A 25,032-nucleotide genomic window follows, 5' to 3' on the forward strand; every position below is an offset into this window, starting at 1 on the left:
ATTGCTAGGTGGAGGTAGAAATCAAGGCACCCTAGTCAGCCTCCTTAGACATCCCAGGGCATCTTCTTGTTAATATTGGGACTGGGATAGGTACCATCATATCTGTGTTGTTTTCACTGACACCATGGGTGGCAGAGGAGATGGTTCATGATAGCCTAGCATGGATGGAAGTCTACGCTCCTCACTCGGTGTTTACTGGCCTTGCGTGAGGATGGAGCCACAGTTTTGTTTTGTTTTTTGTTTTTTTCCCTGTGGTGTCTAGCTGCAATGGAATGATTATAGCCTAAAACGTTTGTCTTCCTAAGCTGTCTTTTTATCTTTCCTCATCCTTTAGAGAGAGAAACCAGGTATCTGTTCGAGTTTTGTGTGTGTGTGCGTGCGTGCGCGCGTGTACACACACGCGCACCTTTTAGGGTTTCCAGCTTCAGCAGCAGCTCTAAGCCATGAGGCAAAAAAGAAAACCCAGGGGACTCACCACCATGTTATGTTGCTCCTTGGCTCCCAAGATCCCTAGCTGATCTGTCTTCTTCCCTTCATCTTTTAGCGTCTTTTTATGTTTGTTTACATATGTATAATGTCTAAAGTTTTTAGTAGTACTTAGTGGGAAGAATAGGATAAAGTACACCTACTCTATATCCCCAGGAAGGGAAGTCAATTTCAATATTGACTTTTTTTTTTTAATATTGACCTTTTTTAAGAGTGTACTAGCCAGAATGGCAGTGTGTGAAATTTCAAAGATGGATTATAGAATTTGCATCCATTTTCATACAGAGGCTTTGTTAATAGTGATTGAACCATATATACTCCTGAAACAAGCCACCTGGAACATACCAAGTGCTTATGGGAAAACAAAATAGACTCTGTCATCTATGGTCTTCCAGTCTAATTTGGGACAGAAAGACCGACATGTACGAAATAATCAGAGGGAAATGCTAAATTACACTGCAATCCATAAGGAAAGAGGGGGAAATAAATGTCATCAGTAAACACCAAATCACAAACTAAATCTCCTTCCTACAATCTTTATAGGAGTAGTTTATTATGTAGAGTTTATCCCTTTTAAGATTTTTAAAAGTTTTCATTTAAATTTGTTAGTTACCATTCTTGTAATACTAGTTTTAAATATACAAAATAGTGATTCAGCAGTACCGTGTATCATCACCCTGTGCTCATCATGACAAATACTTGCTATTTAATCCTTAATCTTAATCTCCTTAATCTTTATACCCTGTTTAACCCATGGTCCCACCAACCTCCATTCTGGTAACCCATCAGTTTGTTTTCTATAGTTAAGGGTTCATTTCTTGGTTTGCTCCCCCCCCCCCTTTTTTTTTTGGCCTTTGCTCTTTTAAATTCACATGAGTGAAATCACATCACATGGTATTTGTCTCTGACTTATTTCAGTTAGCATAACACTCTCTAGCTCTATTCACGCCATTGCTGATGGTAAGATTTCATCCCCCCCTTTTTTTATTACAATTTTATTCATTTATTCATGAGAGAGAGAGAGAGAGAGAGAGAGAGAGAGGCAGGGACACAGGCAGAGGGAGAAGCAGGCTCCACGCAAGGACCCTGACGTGGGACTTGATCCCGGGTCTCCAGGATCACGGCCTGGGCTGAAGGCAGGCGCCAAGCTGCTGAGCCACCCAGGGATCCCTCATCCCCTTTTTCTGTGGCTGAGTAGTATTCCATTGTATATGTAAACCATTTCTTTTCTTTTTTTTTTTTTTTTCTTTTCTGATGTAGGGTTAGGGCTAAGTTAGGGTTTATGGGCAGGGTTAGAGTTAGGGCCAGGATGAGGATATATGCCTGGTATCTGCAATTTAGAGAACTCTCCAGAGGGCTCAGTTTAAGGTTAGGATTAGGGTCCAGGTCCAGGTTAAGGTTAGGGGTTAGGGTGTTAGTGGGTTTATATTAATGGGAGAAGATGTTTATACAACTATTATACAACTTTATACACAGTGTGTTCAGTGAGGTAAGCACAGGGCTCTTGCTATTCACTGCTAACGTGTTTATATACACTTCTATCTTAATGAAAGAAGGGTGTTACTTAAAACATACACTATAGTTTCATTCAGGTAAGAATAGGTCTATTCCCACATCCTTCAACACATATTTACAAACATATATATATCAATATTTTATTTGAAGTCACTGTATGCCCAGCCACTGTGCTTAGATCTAGGATATAATTGTTAGTAAAATATGTTCCTTGCCTGGTAGGAGCTCTCAGCTTTAGTTGGAACTAAGGGTAGGAAACAGATAAAAGAAAGCAGACCCTTAAAATTCTAACAGTGTAGTGTGATACATATTATATTAATGGTAATTATGCTCATACAGAATACAAATTCTATAAAGGTAAAGTCCTGATTAGGGTCAAAGGAGGCCACAGAGAAATGATATGTTTACAGGATAGCTAAAGAATGGGGCAAAAAGAAAATGGGTGGAGAAGAATATCCCATGCAAAGCAATCCATGTAAGGGAGCTTGACAGTGTTGGGCATGAGGTTATATTGAAGTTCCAGAGTAATAGGGTTTGTAACCATATACATATGCCAGCAGCACAGCTGATTTTGTAAAAATGTTTAATTTGAATAATTCACACTGTGTTTTGCTGTGATCCAAGTCAGTTAATTTTTATTGCATTAATATAACAAATGTCCACAGTTTCTTTAAATGTCTGTATGAATATGCTAGGGTTGTGGGTAGGTGGTATATTCTACAGATGGTAAATAGATAATCAGTTCTTTACTGAGATACGGATTTTATGTTCTTAGATATATGCACGTTAATTTGAAAAAATTCCAGCATTCCCTTATATATTTGTCACAGAGCATGAATAAGAGGATCTTTAAAGTTCTATACAACTAGTTTAGAAAGAGTATACTTTGCCTGCTCTTTATTGTCCTTAACAAAAGAGATTAATCATTTTCTTGGGGAGCCAGTTTTATTTTTGTCAAAAGGTAGATTTTCCACGTTTACCTCAATGCTGATTAGCTGAGGGAGATGTGCTTTGTTTGACACTGTATGAACATAATACTTCTACCTAACTAGTCTAGAGTTTCCTTTTCAAATTTTATAGAGCTTGGTAACTTCTCTGATAAGCCTGAGATTAAATCGTGGTACTGTCTTGTGTTTGTATTGAGCCAAACATAGCTTATATTTGGAACACTACGTTTGAAACATTTTTAGAAAAATACTCTGTTTTGACTATATGGCCCAGAGATTAATCTATTTTTATTTCTTATTGCAGATGGAGTCTGGTGGTACAGTTTTGAGTACCAACTGGTCTGATGTAGGTAAAAGGAAAGTTGAAATCAACCCTCCTGATGATATGGAATGGAAAAAGTACTAAATAAATTAATTTGCTATCACTGTATTACATATATTCACCTAATGCCCATTGTGTATTAATATCGCATTCTTGAATTTTGAACTCTGAGTATTTTTTTGAAAGGTTATACCTCTTTACCTCTTTGTGCTTTAGAAATTATTTTCCTTCAAGTGTTCTAAGAGTCTAATGAAGAATGAAGATGATATTTTAACACTTTTGTCCTTAAGGATTTCAGACATGCTGAAATGGAATGAAGTATCATTTGCTACTAGATAGATTAGTTCTACCTAGTTATGAAAGTGGAGAAATCATTACTGGGATATCTTGGGTTATTGCCTTATTTTTGATGGAGTATTCTGTTAATAATTTATTAGATTTGGCAATTTTGGGTGAGCATAGATTTTTTCAACTTTCGTGTTACATTGTTTGCTTTTAAAAACTGCTTTTGGATGGAGTTGTAAATACAATTTTTCTATGAAGAAGTTTGGTTTATTTACCTTTTTCTTAAGTTTTGTAATGAGAACTTTGAGAAATTATCACTCGGAATTCCTATTTGGTTATTTTTATGAGAAATATTTGTAATTACACTGAGATTTTGGTCCTTACCTTCTAAATTCCTGTATAAAACATAAGACACCTGAGTTTAACATGCTGCAAATTTATCTATACTGAAGGATAATCTGTGAAATTGGGCCAAAGAGTGATTTAGGAAAGCCCAACTCTACTTCTTGCTGGGTTTTGTTTGTTTGCCACATCAGGAGACCTGAAATTACCAGTGGCTTGTTTTGTGTTGGGATTTTGTTGCCTTTTTTATTTTTTCCTCCTTTATTAGAGTATTTCTTCTCACATCCCCATGATTACTTTGGTTTTAGTGGTTTAGGGTAGCTGCTGAGAGAGTAAATTAATAGGTATATATTTAGTATATATTCTGTTTCTAGAGTAAGTAGATACCATAGGAATACAAAAAGTAAAGACATCATTAACTTCAAAGAGCTTATAATCAACAGAGAAATTAACATTCATGAAAGGATTATGGAATGACTACTGAAATTATAAATACTGTTTTGAGACAGAAAAATAGTGTTTTATGATTAAAATTCTTTGCAGTCTAAGCTTTTATGAAATATAGGCCATTGATGACCTGTAGGGTCTGACTTTGCTTTTTGACTGTAATTGCTAAATTGTTGAGGTTGGTGTCTATTAGGTCTCACAGTGTGGCAAGGCATTCTTACATCCTCATAGCTGAGGATAGGGTGAACCAAAGGTGAATCAGCCATTGGTTCATCTTTACAAAGAGTGAGAATTCAATCCCTTCCATCTAGTCGTTTGACTTGAAATGTAGCAAAGTTCATGAAGAAAATGATGGTGGGGTGGTATCTGACCTTGCCCAAACCTTTTACAGCTTGTTGAGCACCTGGGAGTTTTCACTTGTCCTTTTGCCCACTTAGAGCTACAGACTACCTTTTTGGTTCTTCAGCACTGAAGGAAAAGGCAAAATTAAGTTCTTGCTTGTATGAATTTCTCAAATTTTCTCTTTAAGGAAACTAGATAGTAGTTTTAGTATTTTGTATGTCACAGTTTCTTAGTACCATTAGTCCTGAGGGGTGGTAAGGGAGGCTGTTGCTACAGATACAGTAAGTTGGGCATATAGCAAGCACCACACCAGAGACAAGAATCCTAGCTCCAGCAAATATCTGCCACTAATAATCTTCAGGGTTAGTCTTTCTACGTCTTAATTCCTTTATTTGTAAATAATCTTTAGAATCTTAGAGTTAAAATTAAAAGTATGATTCTAAATAAGATACATTTCTGTGGCTTAAAAGTAACTTCTTTCTTAGGAATGACACTATTGTAATAGAAGTTGCTTAAAAAATTTTTTACTAGTTTTGCTTGTACTTTAAAAGGATACATTATATGTAAAGTATGCTTATCTGTTGGCTAGATTTGCTTAATGTTTGGGATTCAGGTTTTCCCTGAGCCAAATGAAGTTCTAATATACATGACTATAAATGGACCTGGTCCAAGTACAATAGATTATGGGTAAAGAAGGGAGGACTTATGAGAAGTAGGTTAGACTGTTGCCTTAAAGTAACACTCTGAAGTACTGCTTCTCTTTCACTCTTCTAGATAATGAGGATTTATAAGCTTCCAGAAAGTTAAAAAATAAATAAAACAGCAAACCATCATTTTGATTAAGAGCCCTCTTTATCCTTATTTTCTATATTCTCAGCTATTAATTGGTCTCTCTTTTAGATTTCCATTTTCAATTCTTAAATTTTGGTTTTCCTGTGTTCTGGTTAACCTTTTGTTTCTTCATAAGGTACATTTTTTTCTTAGTTTTTCTTATTTTCCTTTTTAAGGTTTAGTCCTAGAATAATCTTTCTTAATCTTACATTCTTCATCTGTTCTCCTGATTTTTGTAATCACCTTGTTAAGCACCTTGATGACTTCCCAGAATTTTCAGTCTTCAAAGAATTTTGAATGGATGGTCTACTTCTTTGAACTCTTCTATCAAGTAATTTTTCAGATGGCTGTGCCACATGTTTAAACATCAGGGTCAGTTTTGATAATTTTCTATCATATGTTTTAACCCATTTAGAGTTGGTTGCCACCTATAACAAAGTCCAGTCTTTAGCATTGGCAATTACAGGCCACTTTAAAAAAATAACCGATTTTCTCTGTCTTTATACGGAATGGAGAGAAAGGATGGTTTGCATTCATAACTGCATTTTTAAAAGCATTGTAATCTCTTAGATTTGTGATATTCACGAACTTTAGAATATTGAATGATTCTTGTCTCCCTAGGCTAACTATATAGAACAAGGGAGAATATTGGGCTGTCTTATAAATATATATCTATAAATCTTATATATTTCAAATATTTAAAATGGGAGTATGTCAGTGCATTAATATAAATAGGTAGAAGTTTTAATTTAACCCAGTTTTAAACCCAGAAGTTTAAATTTAGTTTATTACTTAAATACTGTTTGGCTGTCCTTACCCATTTTACTTTTCCTGTTCTCCTTGCTCTGTTATCTACATAACAGAGTAGGTCATTGATCTCTGAGATCCACTGATTCAGAGCAGTATTGCCTATTAGTTTACCAGTCTGCCTAATGCACTTTAATTGTATTGGGATCTTCCTTGTCCAGATTAGTGTGTACCCCTCTGACTTACAGCTATTACCGACATTTCCAGAAATACTCAGAAAATTTCTGAGTAGGTGGTTTGTTATGAGAGTTACTTTTCTTTTTAACCAGCTCTAAATAAGTTTACCTTTATACATTCATACCTGCTATCTTGTAGTCTCATAAGAATATGGATTTATGTTATCTGTGGCTGGGAGGAACCAAGGAGAGGTAATAAATAAAAAGGTAATAAAAGCTTAAAAAGACAAAATAATGGTGCCTGTGCCAGAAAGAGTTATAAGTAGTTCTAAATGAGAGATCATCAACATTGATCTTGTTTCCTTTGTGTCCAACCCCGCATATTCTATTATAGGTTCATTTTACATCAGGAGATTTGATTTAGGAAATAATCTGGGAACTTGTTGCCAAATTGGAAATAACTGATTTACTCACAAATGTTACTATTTGGGTCATCCTCGTGACTTGCTTCTGAAATTGACTCTTAGCCTCTCTTTCTACCTCAGTAAACTTGCCCTCATTCAAATCAAGCTAAAATCCTATACATTGCTAATCCATTAGGGCAATAAAAGGGTAGCTATTCTGTACTAGTACATTTTATGGGCCAGGTGTCACTAAGTGCTATATATACACTACCTCATATATAACAGCCGTGTAAAGTAGTGATACCATCTTATTACAGATCAGAAAAATGAGGCCAAAGTTAAGTTCTTTGCCCAAATTTACTCCAGTAATAAGTGATGCAGTAGGGATTTGAACCTGGATCTGTCAGACTACAATGTCATGCTGTAACTCCTTCAAGTTTATGAGTTGGGTGTATAATGGGTGATTTATTAGTCACCTATATGACAATAATGGAAAAAATCTGCAAGTTGAATTGTTTAATTCTGCTTGTATGTGGGCTAGGAAGGTATTTTCTTTTGTGAGAGAAAGCAAGTGTGAGTGGAGGGAGCAGAGGGAGAGAGAGCATCCCAAACTGACTCCATGCCCAGTGCAGAGCCTGATGCAGGGCTGAGTTCCATGATCATGAGATCATGATCTCCGCCAAAATCAAGAGTCATGTTTTCAGCCAACTGAGCCACCTGGGTACCCCTAGAAAGGTATATTCTTAAATGTCAGAATATTCTCCTCAGTTTCTTAAGTAAGAAAACTTAGTAGGAATCAAAACCTCCTCTTATAGAAGGTAATATAAGCAGGTTATCTTGGTTTGTATTTGAAGGTTCTGTGTTCTTTTTAAACCCAGGTAATTACAGAGAAGCAAGATATCTTTAACAACTATTGCAGGTATAAGAAGACTGACACATCATGCTGATTACAGTCTTGGGATAATAATACCTGCCTCATGAGCTATTAGGAGTTAAACGAATTGTTTCTTTTAGTCCAGAAGGCTCTAAAAACTAAATTTATGTGTGAACTTACAGCATGAAGTCATATTTTGCTGCAGAAATATATGTTTAATTATAGAATACTAGCAGAGATCCTGCTGATGTTAAATAAATGATATATCTGTATTGTATTCTAAAATCCAAAATTGTGAACCGTAGGGGCACCTTTGACTCCAAGGGTTTTGAAGGAATTTTGTACCTGTATATTTAAAGTGCGAAAAGCAGTGCTTAATGTTATTGATAATGTCACATTTTCTTTTTTTTTTTAAGATTATTTTTATTTATTTATTTAGAGAGATCTCAAGCAGACTCCATGCTGAGCATGGAGCTCGATGATCTCACAACCCTGAGATCATGACCGGAGCTGAAATCAAGAGTTGGCTGTTTGATCGACTGAGCCACCCAGGCGTACCCGTCAGATTATTTTACATTCATTTAGGCTGAGAGGCTTAAATCCTATACTAAGCCTTTTTGTTATAAGTTAAATCCTATACGATTCAAGATTCTGGTTGAGGAAAATAACAGTTAAAAATTTTTAGTTTAATTTTTAAATTTTATACTTTGAAAGCATGAGTTCATAGAAGTCTTTAAATGAGTAGTTATTTTAATTCAGCAGAGCTTAAATATGTAAGTATTAGCAGTATTTTGAAAATAATGAGGTGTACTGGTGGCAGAAGATACACACTGTAGGATATTAAGGGACTTTTTAGAAAGTCTTTGGTTATAATTCCATTTTAATTTAAATGTCAAAACAGCAAAACTAGTTAGTATCACACTACTTGTAAACCATGAATTCTGCCCTTTTATTTCCATTAGTGCATAGTTAGATCATCAATTCTGTTTTCACACCAAAGAATGGGGAGTGTCAACCTTAAAAATAAAATAGCCAGTTATTTTAGTAGCAAAATGAGTTTACTCAGGAATAGCCGAAGAAATAGAATTTGGAACATGCAAACTATGGTAGATCATACACGAGTCCAGGAATGAAGAGGAAAGACTTGCTTTTTATAGAGGAAAGGAAGAAGTTGGGGGAGGGAGTTTAAGTGAAAGTTTGTTGGAAGAGGGGGAGAGGGCAGCCCGGGTGGGGGTTGCCCCACCCGGGTGGGCCTCAGTGGTTTAGCGCCGCCTTCAGCCCAGGGCGTGATCCTGGAGACCCAGATTGAGTCCCACGGCAGGCTCCCTGCATGGAGCTGCTTCTCCCTCTGCTTGTGTCTCTGCTTTCTCTGTGTCTCTCATGAATAAATAAATAAAATCTTAAAAAAAAAAAAAAAAAGTTGGGGTTGTGGCAACTTCTCTTTGGCTGACCAGGTCAGGTTTTCTGCATTTAATGATTTTGTGCCAGGAAGGACCTTTTTTGGTAGACCTGTCCCACAGTGGAGAGAAAGTGCACAGGTGGGAAACCATTTAGGCCACATTTGAGTAAAAAGGAGGGAGAACTCCGGCATTTCCCTCTTAAAGTCTATATCTTAATACATATTGTAAGCATGGCAGACCATCTCAAAATGTTGAGCTAGAATCACCTTAGTGGGCCTGTCATTTTTACAAAGGGCTGATGGCAACAGGTATAAAGCTTAATAAGAATTCTACAAATCAGAATTAAAAGTAATAACAAATCTGGTTTGTTCAGTGGTTGTAAAACCAGGAGCCCAAACATGAAGGGAATCAGCTGAAGAGAGATCAAAGGGTTGTTGAGTGGGATTTATTGTAGCTGGTGTGCTTATTTCTCTATTTTTATGCAGTTGGATTTGTAACCATAGAGGAATTTATCTGTTGCAACATGTGGTATTGGCAGTCTCACAAACACCTCGTTCAGCAAGTACACAGTCAAGGGGCTGTACGATTAGCCAAAACTGCTCTAGCCAATGAGTCAAGTGATTGTTGGTGAGCTGCTCTTGCCTTGGCAGCACAATCGGCTAGTGCTCATGTTGGAGAGGTTGCTGATTATGTGATCAGTGGCACTTCCTCTGACCTAAGTGAGAAAGACTTGCTCTCTATGTAGGCAAATTGGGAATCCTATTTGCTTCCTAGAAGTTCCCATTTAAGGTGCCCATGGAGGCTTATTGGGGTGGATTAGTAGAAGATTTCTCATTTGTTAGGAAGAGAAAATAAAACAGTAAGTACAATAAGAGCACATTGTCCTTTCATTGTCTGGCTGTCAAGCATAGGGGCGATTCACCAAAACCTCTACATGTAAAGAGGTAGCTGGGCTTTATATGTAGGACTTCTCATAAGTATTAGTATTTATGGACCCACTGGTCAATATAGAAGTGTTTGCATCATGCAGCCAAGACACAAATGCTGCATTATATATTGAAAGACGAATGGAGATACATGGGTTTGACAGCAAACCTGCAAATGGTCTAATTTACACTGTTCTTTACTATCTTTCCTATATATGATGGAACACATTCTCCCATCCCAGGGTTTGGTTAAATTGAGGCAAGGAATGGTGATAATGTAGATTTAGTATTCCTGTGGGAATATTAAAAGGAACCTGTGGACAATTCAGGTTTATGGTGGTGTCTGGGATTCCAGCAAGTTTATAGAGTAAACTAAGGGGTCACTGCTATCATGGACAGATAGTGGTTTCTGATGACAAATCCAGTAATTGAGTGGCTTATCCCTCTTTCAAGGTATTGGGAAATGTCCTTCCATGAAAGAAAGGGAGAAGAAAACAGAACAAGCAGGTTTACAGGCCTGGTACAGTCTCATATAAGGAAAGCTGTCATCTGCTTCAACTCGTGGAAATCTTTACTTTCAGGTCACCAGTTGGTACACAGGTCCAGTTGGGGTTGTATGCTTTCTTTAGATGTGACATGAATCCAAAAGTCTGTTCCCTGGAGTTTGGTGGTAGTAAGTATTGGGCCTTTCAAACAGGGTTGAAGAGCGTCTTCTCGAGGTGTCATTTGCAATAGATTGTATTTCTGAATTCTAAGGAGTGATGCTTGAGATCTTTGTCTCTGTGGAGTGTGCTGTGGAAAGATTGTTCTAGGGCTGGTTATTTTCATTAGAAAATAGACCTTTATGATATTAAAGTATATTTTTCTTAGCTGTGAGTCAAAGAAGCAGGAGCATGTGCATTGGGTGCTCTGAGATTATCTCAAAGGGTGAGAGTTTCCAGATTCCAAAAGAGATGTGTTCCCGAGATTTTGAAGGACTAATGGCAGTGTTTTTGGCCTGAGTATTTAATGAAAAGAGTTTCTGTAGGGGTTCCTGGGGGGCTTAGTTGGTTAAGCATCTGCTTTCAGCTCAGGTCATGATCCTGGGGTCCTGGGACTGAGCCTCACATCAAGCTTCCTGCTCAGCGGAGAGCCTGCTTTTCCCTCTCTCTCTGATTGTATGCACTCACTCTGTCAAATAAACAGAATTTTTAAATAAAAGTGTCTATAAATTTTGCCAGTTGAGCCTTAATGATGCCATTAGTGCATTTGACTAGCTGAGGATTGAGGGTGATAAGCGCAGTAGAGTGGCTAATGAGCACAGGCCTTTAAAGTCCTTGACCATTAAATTGCGTTCCCTGGCCACTAAGGAGTTCTAAGGGAGTTCCCCACGTAGAGACTATCCTTTTTTAAAAAAAATTTATTTGAAGGAGCACACGCATGTGAGTTGCTAAGGACAGAGGGAAAAAGAAAATCTCAAGCAGACTCCTCACTAAGCATGGAGCCTGATGCAGGGCTCAACCTCAGGGCCCTGAGATCATGACCTAAGCCAAAATCAAGAGTCAGACACTTAACCTACTGAGCCACCCAGGTACCCCAAGACAATCTTTCCTAATAGTATTTTAGCCATAGGAAAGGCATTTGCCTGCCTAACAAGGGAAAGCTTTAGTCCAGTGAGAAAACGTACAAACCATGACTAAAACATATGAGATGGAGGCAGGGGAGAGGTTGACAGGTCCCCTTGCCAAACTTTGAATTGTCCATTGGGCAAGTTAAAAGTATGTAGGAGCAGGGTGCCTAGGTGGCTGACTGATCAAGGTTTCATAGTTTTCAGAGTATAGGTCCATCACCTCCTTGGTGAGGTTTATTCCTAAGGATTTTACTCTTTTTTGGTATAGTTAAATGGACTTTGCTTTCTTAATTTTTCTTTCTGCTGCTTGATTTTTAATGTATAGAAATACAACCAGTTTCTGGGTATTGATTTTGTATTCTGCAACCTTACTGAATTTATTATTCTAGTAGTTTTTGAGTGGAGTCTTAGAGTCTTCTATGTGTAATATGTCATCTGCAAATAGTGTCAGTTTCACAACTTCTTACCAATTTTTTTTTTTTCCATGCCTGATTGCTGTGGCTGGGACTTCCAGTACCATGTTGAATAAAAGTGTTAAGGGTTGATGTCACTGTCTTGGAGGAAAAGCACTCAGTTTTTCACCATTGAGTATGATATTAGCTGTGGGTTTTTCATATATGGCTTTTATTATGTTGAGATATGTTTCCTTTAAACCCGTTTTGTTGAGAATTTTTATCATGAAAGGATGTTGAATTTTGGCAGATGGTTTTCCTGCATCTGTTGAAATGATCGTATGATTTTTATTTTTCATTTTCTTAATGTTATGCATCCTGTTGATTGATTTGAGAATATTGAACCACCCTTTCATCCCTAGAATAAATCCTCCTTGATGTGGTACATGATCTTTTTAGTGTATTGTTGAATGCAGCTTGCATGGTTGAGGATATTTGCATCTGTGTTCATCACAGTTATTATTAGCCTGTATTGGCCTGTAGTTTTTTTGTAGTTTGGTTGTGGTATTAGGCTAACGTTATCCTTACAAGGTGAATTTGGAAGTTTCCTATTTTTGGAATAGCTTGAGGAGAGTTAGGTATTAACTTTAAATATTTGGTAGAATTCACCTGTGAATCTCTCTGGTTCTGGACTTTTATTTCTTGAGAGTTATTGGTTATCACTTCTATTTTGTAACTAATTAGTCTGTTCATAGTCTGTTCAGTTTTTCTGCTTCTTGATTCAATTTTGGAAGGTTGTATGTTTCTAGGAATTTATCCATTTTTTTCTAGGTCATCCAATTTGTTGACATACAATTTTTTCTTAGTATTTTATAGTTCTTTGTATTCCTGTGGTGGTGTTATCTTTCCTGTTTCATTTTTGATTGTTTATTTGGGTCCTCTGTCATTCTTGATCAGTCTAGCTAAAGGTTTACCAATTTTATCTTCTCAAAGAACTGGTTCTTAGTTTAATTATCTTTTTTGTTGGTTTTTTTAAATCTCTCATTTGTTTCTGCTCTTATCTTGATCATTTATCTCCTTACACTAACTTTGAGCTTTGTTTAGCCTTTTTCTAGTTTCTTTAGGTGTAAAGTTAGATTGTTGAGATTTTTTTTTTTTTAGTGAAGGAGGCCTGCGTTGCCATAACTTTTCCTTTAGAACTGCTTTCCCTGTGTCCTAGAGAGTTTGGACTTGTGTTTTTATTTTCATTTATCTTCATGGATTTTTTAATTTCATCTTTGGTTTCTTGGTTGATCCCTTCATTGCTTAGTAGCATGCTGTTTAATGTGTGCTATGTACATTTGTAAGTTTCAACTTTTTATAATAGTTATGTGTATATTTTATGATAGTAAATGATAAAATAGATTAGTAACTATATTTTATGCATTCACAATACATACTTTGTTCTTAATTTTTTCAGTATTTTTAGGCTATGCAGTTTGTTGTTTTTTCAAATTGTTACAAATCCCCCTCCCCTCCCCAATTTTCCCAGTATATTTGTTGAAAAAAATGTGTGTGTGAGTGGGCCCACATAGTTCAGGCCTGTGTTGATAAAGGGCCAAGTGTACGTTGAAAATGTTTTGTTTGGTATAGCCACCTTCATTCATTATCTTAGCTACATCTTCTAGATAACTTGATCCAACTTCTACATCCACACATGGTGCTTCACTTTGCACTCGCATGTTATGGGGATTACTTGTTTCCTTAAATCTGAACCAACCTGCTAACTTCAAACTTTTCTGCATCTTCCTCACCCTCAGCATTCATAGAAGTGAAGAGAGTTTTGGGATCTTGGTCTTGATTAGGCTTTGGCTTAAGGGAATGTGTGGCTGGTTTGATCTTCTGTCTGTAGCACTAAAACTTTTCTTCACATCATCAATAAGGCTATTTTGCTTTCTCATGATTTGTTAATTTCCTTCAAGAACTTTTCCTTTGCATTCACAACTTGGCTGACTGGCACAGGAGTCCTTCCTTCTTTCAACCTGCCTCAGCTTTCAGCATGCCTTCCTCACTAAGGAAATGTTTATTATTTCTAGTTTTTCATTTAAAGTAAGACATGTGACTCTTTACTTGAACACTTAGAAGCCATTGTAGGACTATTGATCTAATTTCAATCTTGTGTGTCTCAGAGAACAGGGAAAAGACTAAAGAAAAAGAGATGGGTGAATGGCTGGTTGTTGGGCAGTTAGAACATGCACAGTTACCAGTTCACTGCCTTAACTGGGTGTGGTCTGTGGCACTCTAAAACTATTATAATATCAAAGATAACTGATCATGATCTCAGGGTCTTTTTTTTTTTTTTTTTTTAAGATTTTATTTATTCATGAGAGACACAGAGGCAGAGACATAGGCAGAGGGAGAAGCAGGTTCCTAGCGGGGAGCCTGATCTGGGACTCAGTCTCAGGACCCTGGGATCACGAACTGAGCCAAAGGCAAACGCTCAACCACTGAGCCACACAGGCAACCCTAGGATCTCGGTCTTGAGATCAAGCCCTGTGTTGGGCTCTGCTGAGTGTGGACCCTGCTTCAGATTCTTTCCCTTTCCTTCTGTCCCCACTTCCCTTCCTCCTGTTCACATGCACATGCTCTCATAAATAAATAAATTAAATAAAATAATAAATAAATAAACAAACAAACACTGGTCACAGATCACCGTAACAAAAACAATGGCAATGCAAAAGTTTGAAATACTGTGAGAATTTCCAAAATGTGACATAGAGACACAAAGTGAGCAAATGCTATTGGAAAAGTGGAACTAGTATGCAACTAGTATACTAGTATGCAACTAGTATGCCTGGATGCAAGATTGCCACAGACCTTCAATTTTTAAGAAAACAATATCTGTGAAGTACAGTAAAACAAGGTATGCCTATATTTGCATATTTAGCTGAGTTGCCCTCAGCTACAGTACAGGCCTGAATAAGACCGTTACAGTTCAGCCTGTCGGGTTAAGGCCAGGCCAGTAGTTTCAAAGGGAGTTGGAAATGCATAGCCAGCATAGTATTACTATTTACACCTTTTAAATAAGCACTATCAATAAACAATGAAGTTAGGGTTATCCAAAGGAGTTTCCTGTAAGTCATCATGGAGGGAGTCCATTCATAATAAGCAGTCATGAAAAGTTTTATCAGTGGAGGGGAGGAGAAGGGTAGGATGAAGGTTGTTACAGCAAGGAAGATTTACGCAGTAGTTTCCTTCACCCCCTGATCCCTTATCTACATGGGATGCTTTCCCAGGACCACCAGTGGTCCCCTGAAATAGCAGATAGTACAGAACCTTGTATACGTTATGTGTTTTTTCTTTGTGTACACACCTGTGATAAAGTTTAAAATACATGAGATTGGAGCACCTGGGTGGTGCAGTTGGTTAAGCACGTAATTCTTGGTTTTGGCTCAGAGTCGCGAGATTGAGCCCCAAATTGGGCTCTCAGCATTGAAATCTACTTCACATGCTCTCTGCCTCTCCGTGCCATCCCTACCCTCCATGCACCTTCTCTCTCAAATAAGTAAATCTTAAAAAATAATAATAAAATATATGAGGTTAATGGTAATCACAAAATTAGAACAGTTATAACAATATACTGTAATGTTTTTTTCCCTCTCAAAATATCTTATTGTACTTGTGATGATGTGTGATGATATGTCTACATGATGAGATGAAATGAGATGAGTGACATAGGCATTGTGACATAGTGGTAGGCACTGTTGACCTAACAGTGGGGATAAAAATAATAAATAAATAAATAATAAATAAATAAATCCAGGGGGATAATCATCTGCATCTGCGTCAGCTGATCCTGGATCATCAAACCATGATAATGTCAATGATTGAGGATACTTCAAAGTTGAAAAGTTTTTTTGCCTAAAACTGTAGGAAGAACATTGTAATTGGAATTTGTTGTCTCTTTTTAACTATCAGAGTGTTGCTGCAGAAACTAATCCTTTGGGGATCATCCAGTTGATTTTAATCCTGTGTTTGAGGATCATATTCTATAATTTTGTCATTTATTGTCTGTGCAATTCAAAACAGTTAAGCGTATTTTGCTAATGTCCACATTACTGGTTCTGCTTTATTTTCTGCTTCAGTTTCTTCATCATCTTCTTTTGTAAATGATTTAACACTTCTTTCACTTCACTTCTTAACACTTCTTTGTGTTCCTCATATGTTCTTCAAATTACTCATCAAATAGGTTGGCTAGTCCTAATCCACTAATTTATCCTGCTATGAGAAGGATTTTGTTAATAGTAATGCCTGGGAAGCCTTTAAAATCCCTCATGACTTCATAAGTTCTTCCAGCAGTCATGTACAGCTTCTGGTTTTAATTCATTCTTTGCAGCTTTTATGAATGTTATTATATCAGCAGTAGTGAATGATTTCCAGCATTGCATTATGTCCAGATTAGGGTCTGCTGCATCAGTTGCTGATGGAAGGCAATCAAATACAAAGCAGGTGTGTGTGGCCTTGAAAAACCTAATGATGTCCTGGTCCAGGGGCTGAAGTGCTGAGGTTATATTTGGAGGTAAGAGTACAAACCTCAGCATTTATATTTACATAGCAAACAGATTCAGGATAGCCAGATGCATTGTCTAGGATTAATAGGACTTTAAATTCCAGCTCTCCCTCTTTTGAGTATTTTTTCACTTCTAAAATGAAGCATTGGAATCATCCTATAAACAAGATGGCCGATCACCTACCCATGCTTTCTGATGATGTTACCAGAACACAGGCAGAGAACTTTTTGGTTTTGCAAGCACATGGGTTCTTTCCTCTGTAGACTACAGCTGACTTTATCATATGCCCTGCAGCATTGTCACATAGTATAAGAGTTCATCTGTCCTTCCATATTTTAAGCTGTAGTGTCTCTTGCATTTTTATTAATGTAAGTTCTGTTGGCCACCTTTCAGAAGAGCCGTTTCATTGCAGTTGCAGACTTGCTTTGGATACTATCATAGTTTTCTTAACTTCTTCAACTCCTCTGGGAATTGAAACCACAGGTGAGGGGTACTGCTGTATGAGGAGTTAGTTAGCAAGAGGATTTCATAGGAGGTGAGGCATCTAACTGACAAGAATTTAGAAGGGCTTCTATTGAATTAGGGTACAAGACTAGTTAGGAGGGATCCTATGATTATTCAAGGACCTTGACTAGAAGAACAGTGGTAGGAATGGCTCAGAGGCGTAGGGTGGGGTGTGCTCTTGTGCCACAGCGTCTAGATGTTGGCTATAATAATCTATGGGTCAGTGATGTTTCCTCTGTTTTGGGATGAGTAACCCAAGGGCATTTCTCTCTCATTATAGAAGAAGAAAAAATATGAAGTTGATCATTGATATGTCCAAGGGCAGGGGGATTTATTAGGCATTCATTTAAGACTTTATCTTGCTTTTAACCAAATAATAGGGTCAAGTTTGTTGTTTTTTAGTCACCGGTAGGGGTTGGGCCATTTAATTTTGACAGTGGCCAAGAGGCAACCTTTTAATTGGTGCTTAGTTTTGGTTTTTGAGAAGTTCAGAATGCCATGACACCTATTTGGATCTAATTGTAAGCCCCTGTTCCAGAATTTCGGTGCTCTAAATATCAAACTTGAGTTTGAGTGAACTGCAGTTGTTCCTTGGAGATTTCATGTCCCTTTAAGGCTGTAAGTTTTAATAGTTGGATGCTGTTATCCTGTGAAGAGGCTTGGGAAAACGGAGAAGCAAGGCATCTACATATTGTAATAGGGTAGAGCTTCTAGGAATCTTATATGATCTATATCAGGTTTTAAGGTTTGTGAGAGGTACAAAGGACTTTCAGTACAACTTTGAGGCAGTACCGTCCAGGTGTATTGTCCTTCCCAAGTAAAAGCAAAGAGATGGTGTCTGGCATTATCCACCAAGATGCTAAAGAAGACAGCCATGGTGAAAAATTTGCTTTCAGCAGGGTTAGAGCCCAATAAAGTATGGAGATTGGGAACAACTGGATGTAAGGGATGACAATACTCTTATGGCTTGGAGGTCCTATACAAATTTCCATCCTGTAACCATTCTTTAAAAAAAAAAAACAAAAAAAAAACAAAAAAACAAAAACATAAAATAGGGCTATTGCAAGGACTACTACAGGGGCTAAGGCTTTATAGTCTTCCATTGTGGGCCTAAAGAACCTCTTTATAGAGTATTGCTTAATTCTAAGGAGAGGCTTTGAGAGACGTATTTAGATATTAATAGGTGCACCGTGGCACTATGCCAATAAGAGTTGAGAGTTTTGCCCATAAGGAGAGTAGTAGTTGGTTCAGTAGGGACAGATGATCAGTGTCCTTGTAATTAGCTCTAGTGCCTTTAGAGATGGAACAAATAAAACGTATTGAAAGATCATTGGCTTTGGCTGTTGGTTGCTGCTTTCAAATTCTAGAATACTTCCCCCTTTCAGGAGAAATTCCAGCATATTTTTCTTAGAAATATCAGCCCAATCAATAGAGGCAGAAGAACTAAGGAGAGAAGGGTGGATATCTGTTGGCCTACACAAAAGGGAATAGGTTTAGCGATAGGAACCTGTTGAGTTTTATTGGAGACTATATGAACCGTTTTTATATTCCAGGGCAGGTGCTACTTAATAACAGGGGTTGAGCACCCAGTATAGCTTCAGTGTCAGTAAGGACATAGAGACATTTATTCCTAGTCCAGAGAGTGGTTTCTTTAAGATAATTAAGGGGAAGGATTGGGAAAAGCCCCTGTAGCTCCTTGGAGTTCTAACATTGGGGATTAGCTGGGCACTGGCAAAGCTGGCCAGAGGGCTGAAAATGCCTGGAGCACTTAAGCTGGCAACAGTCTTTCTTTCAGTGTCCTGGCCTTTACAATAATGGCAGAGACCAGGAGAGTTGTGTCTTTATTTAGGGGCCTTCAGTTGTTGGAGCTGAACGTTGAGGATTTTAGTGGTCTTCTTTTTAGTTGAATCATTTAGGTGCAAGTGAGCTGGCTTGCTAAATTAACTGAACCTGGAGTGGACATAGTTTCTCATTCTATCCTGGTCCTTTTAACTAGAAGTGTAAGGTCCTGGTTCATCCCATTAATGAACAGGCTACCAAGTGGATTCAACAACTTAAAGGAAGACTGAAATTTTCTTCAAAAACAATTTGGAGCTGGCTGTCATAATCACACATGGGTTTATTGGACTTCAGTGTATAGGCTTGAATCTTATTAGTCCATTTGTCTGTCTCTCAAGTATGTTTGAGTCAGATCTGTTTGTTATGAAGTCACTATAAATGACTCATTTCTTCCCCCATGTAACAGTTGCTTGGGCCAGGGGCTAGAGGTGGGGCTTCCAACTTTATATCTGCAGTATGTGGTGCGTAGGGAATAGGCCCTCAGAATTTGATTGATGATGGATGCATTTGCTTATGGTCTTAGTGCTGCATAGAATGGCCTTATTTTCTTCCATCTTTCTTTAAGTGTCCCCAGTGAAAATGTCAGTACTTTTATGAAATCCCCCATTCCGTGCCCTCTCCAGGAATTCTTTGCCACTCTGGCTGTGATGTGGAAGTGCTCAGTTGTGCCTCTTAAGGCACCTCTCACAGTCACTGGTTTTAGGGTTAGCTGCAGTTATCTTTTTTAGCTGTGTGTCCTTTTCAGTTACAGTGTTGTTTCTGTGGCTTTGGATCATTGATGCAGAGCTCCTTGCCTTTCACATAATAGATAATCAAGTATTAGAACTGTTACTTTTCCCCAACTAAATTGTTTTTTTAAATTTACTTTGTTTTTTGTATCATGCCCTTGAAATTGATCATTAATTCATCAATATAGATGGAATAATAATTTTTCAGGTTTTTAGCACATAGCTGTGAGAGCTAAATCTAACTTCTTAATTTATCTACATTACTAGAGGGAACAGCAGTTATTACATAAATAAAACTAAGGTGACATCCATGTGTTTTTTGTTTTGCTATTTAATTTTCAGATTTCTTTCCTTTGTCCTGATTTTTTTAAAACCAAAATATGTATGTTTTCTTAAAGAAGGGACTGAGGTTTACTTTCTAGCTGGTTTAGTCATTCTTCCAGAAGAATCTTGAGCCCAGAGAATTTGAGTAGAGTTAAAGAGGCAGAGAGGCCAGTGATTTATAAAGCCAGGTATGGAATTTGTTTGGGCATATGGAATGGTCTGGAAACCAAGGGTGAGTTGAGCAATTTCATTTATAAACAATACCAATTTCTGGATACAAAAATCTGAAATACTAGTCCATTTTTTTTTCTGGAAAACCTCCAAAGGAATTTGGAGATACTGAATAAATACCATGTGACCCTCTTTGGTGGGGGTTGCATATTTTATTTTTTAACAGTGTGAACACCCTTAAGGTCTTTCTGGCAAAAGCTATTCTTTTAAAGTGGGTTTTCACTTTAACATAGGTATTGGAAAAAATGGGTAAGTGAAAAATGCATAATTTAAGATACACCCATTCGTTAATTCATTGAATGCCAAGTATGTGCCAGAGACTGTTGTAAGCTCTAGTGATACCATAGGAGGAACCCCAGATTCCCTGCCTTCATGTATCTTTTGCTCATGAGAGAGATAATCAAAATGTATTTTAAATGATAATAGTTCTAAGAAAGAAAACTAAATGTTTGGAAGAAGATAAATTTGAGAGAGAAGATCAAGTAAGAACTCAGCAGGTGATGTTTGCACACAGACTTGAAGGAAGCAAAGGAGGAAACTGTGCAGATACTTGATAAAGTGTACTCTCCACAGAAGGACTAGCAGATGGGAAGGCCCTGATGCAGGAGTGAATAAGGGGTTGAGATTCCTGATGGGGGAGGGGGGGGTCTGGATCGTGCAGGACCTTGCAGGGGAATACAGATAAGATGATGGTTGCCAGGTCAGAGCTTGTTCTAGCTGAATATAAAATCCTCTGTCCTCACTCAAAATTCTACTGCCTGTCATTCTTCTTGAAAATTTTCTTTCTTTTATCAGATGTGCATAGAATCAAGTCATATTTATTTTATAAATCCAATAGGGATTGTTGTGGAGTTTTACTCCGAATATCTGGAAGTATTGATGTGAATGAATTTCAGTTATGGTATATGACTTAATGGGTTTATGAGAAGCCCTCAGTCTCAGTACACATCTCTGCCCTTTCCTCGTCACATGGTAAATTATAGTAATATTGCATTTTAGTGTAATCTTTGCTTAGCAAAGCTATTTCTTGTCTGGAATAGAAGTATAGTTTATAGCAGAATAGATAAAGAGTCAAAATTGAATTAAATAGAATGGTTGTGAACAGGGATGTAAGATATGGGGTTTTATGTTTTAATAGAATTGTAAAAATCAGATCAGCAGGGCATGTTTTTATGGCCTGCCAACACTAGAAATAGCTTTGGTACCTATTACTCCCTTAAACATGTATTTGCATTTCATCCCCTGTCAATATGAAAGAGAGAAAACAAAGAAAAATGAAATCAGAATTTTGGAGCTGGAAGAAATCTTAAATACTGTTTGGTCCAAACCTTTGATTTTACAGGTGCATTTTTTGTGGAGTGCATAATACTGTTTTTTGTTTTTTGTTTTTTTTCATAACAATTCGTTACTATAGTTCACACACATAATTGGTGATAGAATCAGAATCTAACTCACCTAAAACTTTATTTCCCCTAACATGTACTGACATTCTGACAGTTGCCCAAAATATCAGGCAACTGAAAATTACAGCGTTAGTCAGATATTCTGTATAATATATAGCATAGTGGTTCTCAGTGGTGAATAAGCCTTATTTGGGAAGCTTATTTTTTAATATGTAGGCTTTCTCGACTTCCCTCCTGAGATTTTGAATCTGTAGATTTGGAATAGGGCTGGGAAAATCCATGTTTTTAATGACATGATTTTGAAATGTGAAGGTCACTGCCCTTAAAAAAAAAAAAAAAAAAATACTAGTTTCAAGGGGTAAAGAAGTGATGTTAGCACTTACTGTTCTCCAATGCCTTATTTCCTATAAATTTCAGCAAAGACTAAAAAGCTGCTTAGGTGTTTGTTCCTTTGAAGAGAAGAATTTCCTTCTTAAATGGATATAAAAGCAGAGGAATGGCGTTCATTGATTGCTTTTGTTCCTCTGTCATTAGAACCTTAGGGTCATTATGATAAACTCATTGAATCTATATAACTGTGGTATTGCACATGATGAAAGGAAATCTGTTTCAGAGTGAAACAAATTGAGAATATTTGGACAAGATATACTAGCTTATCAGTGCTGAGATAGTATTAAAGTTGAGCAAAGAATATTAGAAAATTCAGTATTCATGGAGAGCCATGGCATAGTACTGGTATTTAATGAGGCACTATTTCTTCTTTAGCAACTGGAGTGTTCTCAGATGCTACCTGTCTGATTATGCATAGGTGCTAAGTGAATATTAAAAATTACGGGGCTGGTTGAGTATAATGCATGTTAGGTTGAGTATCAATATGTCCTTTGAAGATCTTTTTTACTGTGTAGTTGTATAGCTAACTCGGTAACTAACAGGTAGGAATATGGTTTTAATTGAAAAACCACTTTAAAAGCATTATGTTCTGCTAAAGGAAAGTTCATGCTTGACTAGTTTATTCCAGGTCTTTGGCTATGTCAGTATGAAGCAAATTCATTAATATAAAAATGGATAATAGTCTAGGCTAATGGAATATAACTATTGAAAAGAGAATTTTTTTGCAATGAAGTAATCCAAACCTTGGAAGTCTGAAGGACAAGAAGCCACCAAAACCATGTTTGGGGGCTTTTTGTTTTGTTTTTTTTTAAGTCAATTCCAAGTAAATTTACAAATACAGTCTGAGTTTTAAAAATATGTAGAGATTTTTTTTTTTTCAAGCTATCTCATTGTAATTCAGATTTTTTAGCCATCTGAGAAAAAAGAGGTTGAATTTTCTGGAGTTCTAATTCAGTTGTAGGAATTTGATGTGAAGAGAATTATTGGAAAGGAGCAGGCACAGAGAGAACGAGTCTATGACAGAACATGTGTAAAGTTACTACTAAGCTTATATAAGGAACGTAGCAGGGTATATCTCTTAAAACAAATGGTTTTTAATGATTTGGTGTTTTAATCTAAGGACTTAGTTATAGCTTAAGTGGGTATACTATTTCCAGTCCCATTACTGAGTTTTATCACTCATATACCCTAATAATGATTGACTCCTATTTATTTGATTTTTAAAACTATTAAGACATGGAAAAGATTCAGTAAGCCTAAAAACTCAGCTGCTTGCCAGGTTTAGGTTATCCATGCAATAAATGTATATATAGATGTACTTACTTTTATGAGGTAAGTACCTAAAAACTATGGTAATTGATCACTTTTGAATGTAAACAGTTTAAAAAATCTGTAGTGAGTCCTTTTATTGTTAAAAGTCAGGCAACACTAACTTTTAACCTGTTTGTAAATTTGATTCTGAATACTATACAGGGCTTTTTCAAGGTGTAACCTGTATATGCATATGAGATATGAGCATGCATATATGTACAAAAGCCCTTCAGAAGGAGTTCACCTTCCTTTTATAAACACCAAAACTCAACTGTGCCTGTAAAATGTTTTTGCTAACGTTTGCATCATTGACTCAAATTTACACCTTCATGTTTGAGATATGCTACTTAGGACTATCTATGCATGTAGACTTTTGCCAACTCCCTTTTCCCCCCTCAGTAGGCAGTTAACTCTAACAAATATTGTAATCCTTTCTATAAAATGTTCATAAAACATCAGCATATTCAGCTTATACAGAAATTAATTTTCCTCCCCACACAAGGAATTTCTATTTTGTAAGAATGTAGCTTGTATTTCAGAGTGCAATAAAATATGGTGTAAGAAATAAACTGTTGAATGGGTTAAGTGATTCTTCTGAATGTATTAACTTTTCTAGTGTCAATTATTTGAGGTGGTGGTGGAGAAGGTATAAGGATGAGGTTTTAACAAATTTTTAAAATTGCAGTGGACTTATGTTGGCCTATTTTAGTGAGATATGTTAATGTAACATAGAAACTATTGGAACCCAGCATGAGACCATTTCTTCATTTTCTTTGTGCTTATGCAGCAGCAACTATCACATTTAAGGCTATCTGGGTCAGATGAGGAGCTTGAAAATTGACATGTGATGTCCATAGGATTAGTTTACAGCTGAGAATTAATGAGTTAACCATAAAATAAGGCTATCTGGGTCAGATGAGGAGCTTGAAAATTGACATGTGATGTCCATAGGATTAGTTTACAGCTGAGAATTAATGAGTTAACCATAAAATAATAAAATGTCACATATATATAATGTATACATACACAATGTACACACAGAGTCAAGATTCAGAACAGCAGACTGGGCTACATTTACAGCTTTTAGATTGGCCTGATTAAAGATAATCTGGGGATTAGTACCAATTTGTGAATAGTTTATATTCTGCAGTGTCTTCTTTCACTAAATCGTCTTCCTTTGTACACTGGATTGTTCTCTTTCACAGTAAGCTTCTAGTTTTCTCCATTGAACATAATTTGAGTTGGTCATTTCTACCTTTAATCCAACCTTGACTCTCCCCTGTGCCCTTAAAACAGCAGTATTTTTTCTGTTGAGTTGACTTCCTTGGGTATTTCTTGACATAACACAACATAACTCTGTTTAGACTATTCACTTCCTATATTTCTGTTTAATTATGGCACTTAGAGAAGGGAGCACCTTTTCAAGAGACCGCCTCCTCCCCAAGACATCTTTTGCTCCTTACTAAGTCTGGCACCTGCTCAGTTCTCTCAAGCAAGCTACCAAGGGTGATCCATCTAAAAATGGAGAACACCTCCCTCCATGCCAGCAACTTTTCATGGTTTCCTATCCCTTATCCACCAAGTAAGTTCAAAGTTAACCTGCAATATAAGATTTCTTTTATCTGCATTTCCATTTTAATATGTTCTACCTCGACCTGAATGCTTCGTTTGCCTGATGATACCACGCATTTTCACACCTTTACGGAA

General features: G+C 37.0%; 1 protein-coding gene across 2 annotated transcripts in view; it reads left to right on the top strand.

Annotated features, from left to right (window-relative positions):
- Positions 1-23,894, top strand: part of SUGT1 (SGT1 homolog, MIS12 kinetochore complex assembly cochaperone) — a 61,273-nt gene extending 37,379 nt beyond the window's left edge. For both annotated transcript variants that reach the window (XM_025478139.3, XM_035704352.2), the window contains one exon: positions 3,253-23,894. In XM_025478139.3, coding sequence (XP_025333924.1) covers positions 3,253-3,354 — 102 coding nt within the window. In that variant the 3' untranslated portion in view covers positions 3,355-23,894. The remainder of the gene's footprint in view (positions 1-3,252) is intronic.
- The last annotated feature ends 1,138 nt before the right edge of the window (positions 23,895-25,032 follow it).

This window comes from Canis lupus, chromosome 22, assembly GCF_003254725.2.
Source record: "Canis lupus dingo isolate Sandy chromosome 22, ASM325472v2, whole genome shotgun sequence".
In the NCBI taxonomy this organism is placed as follows: Eukaryota; Metazoa; Chordata; class Mammalia; order Carnivora; family Canidae; genus Canis; species Canis lupus.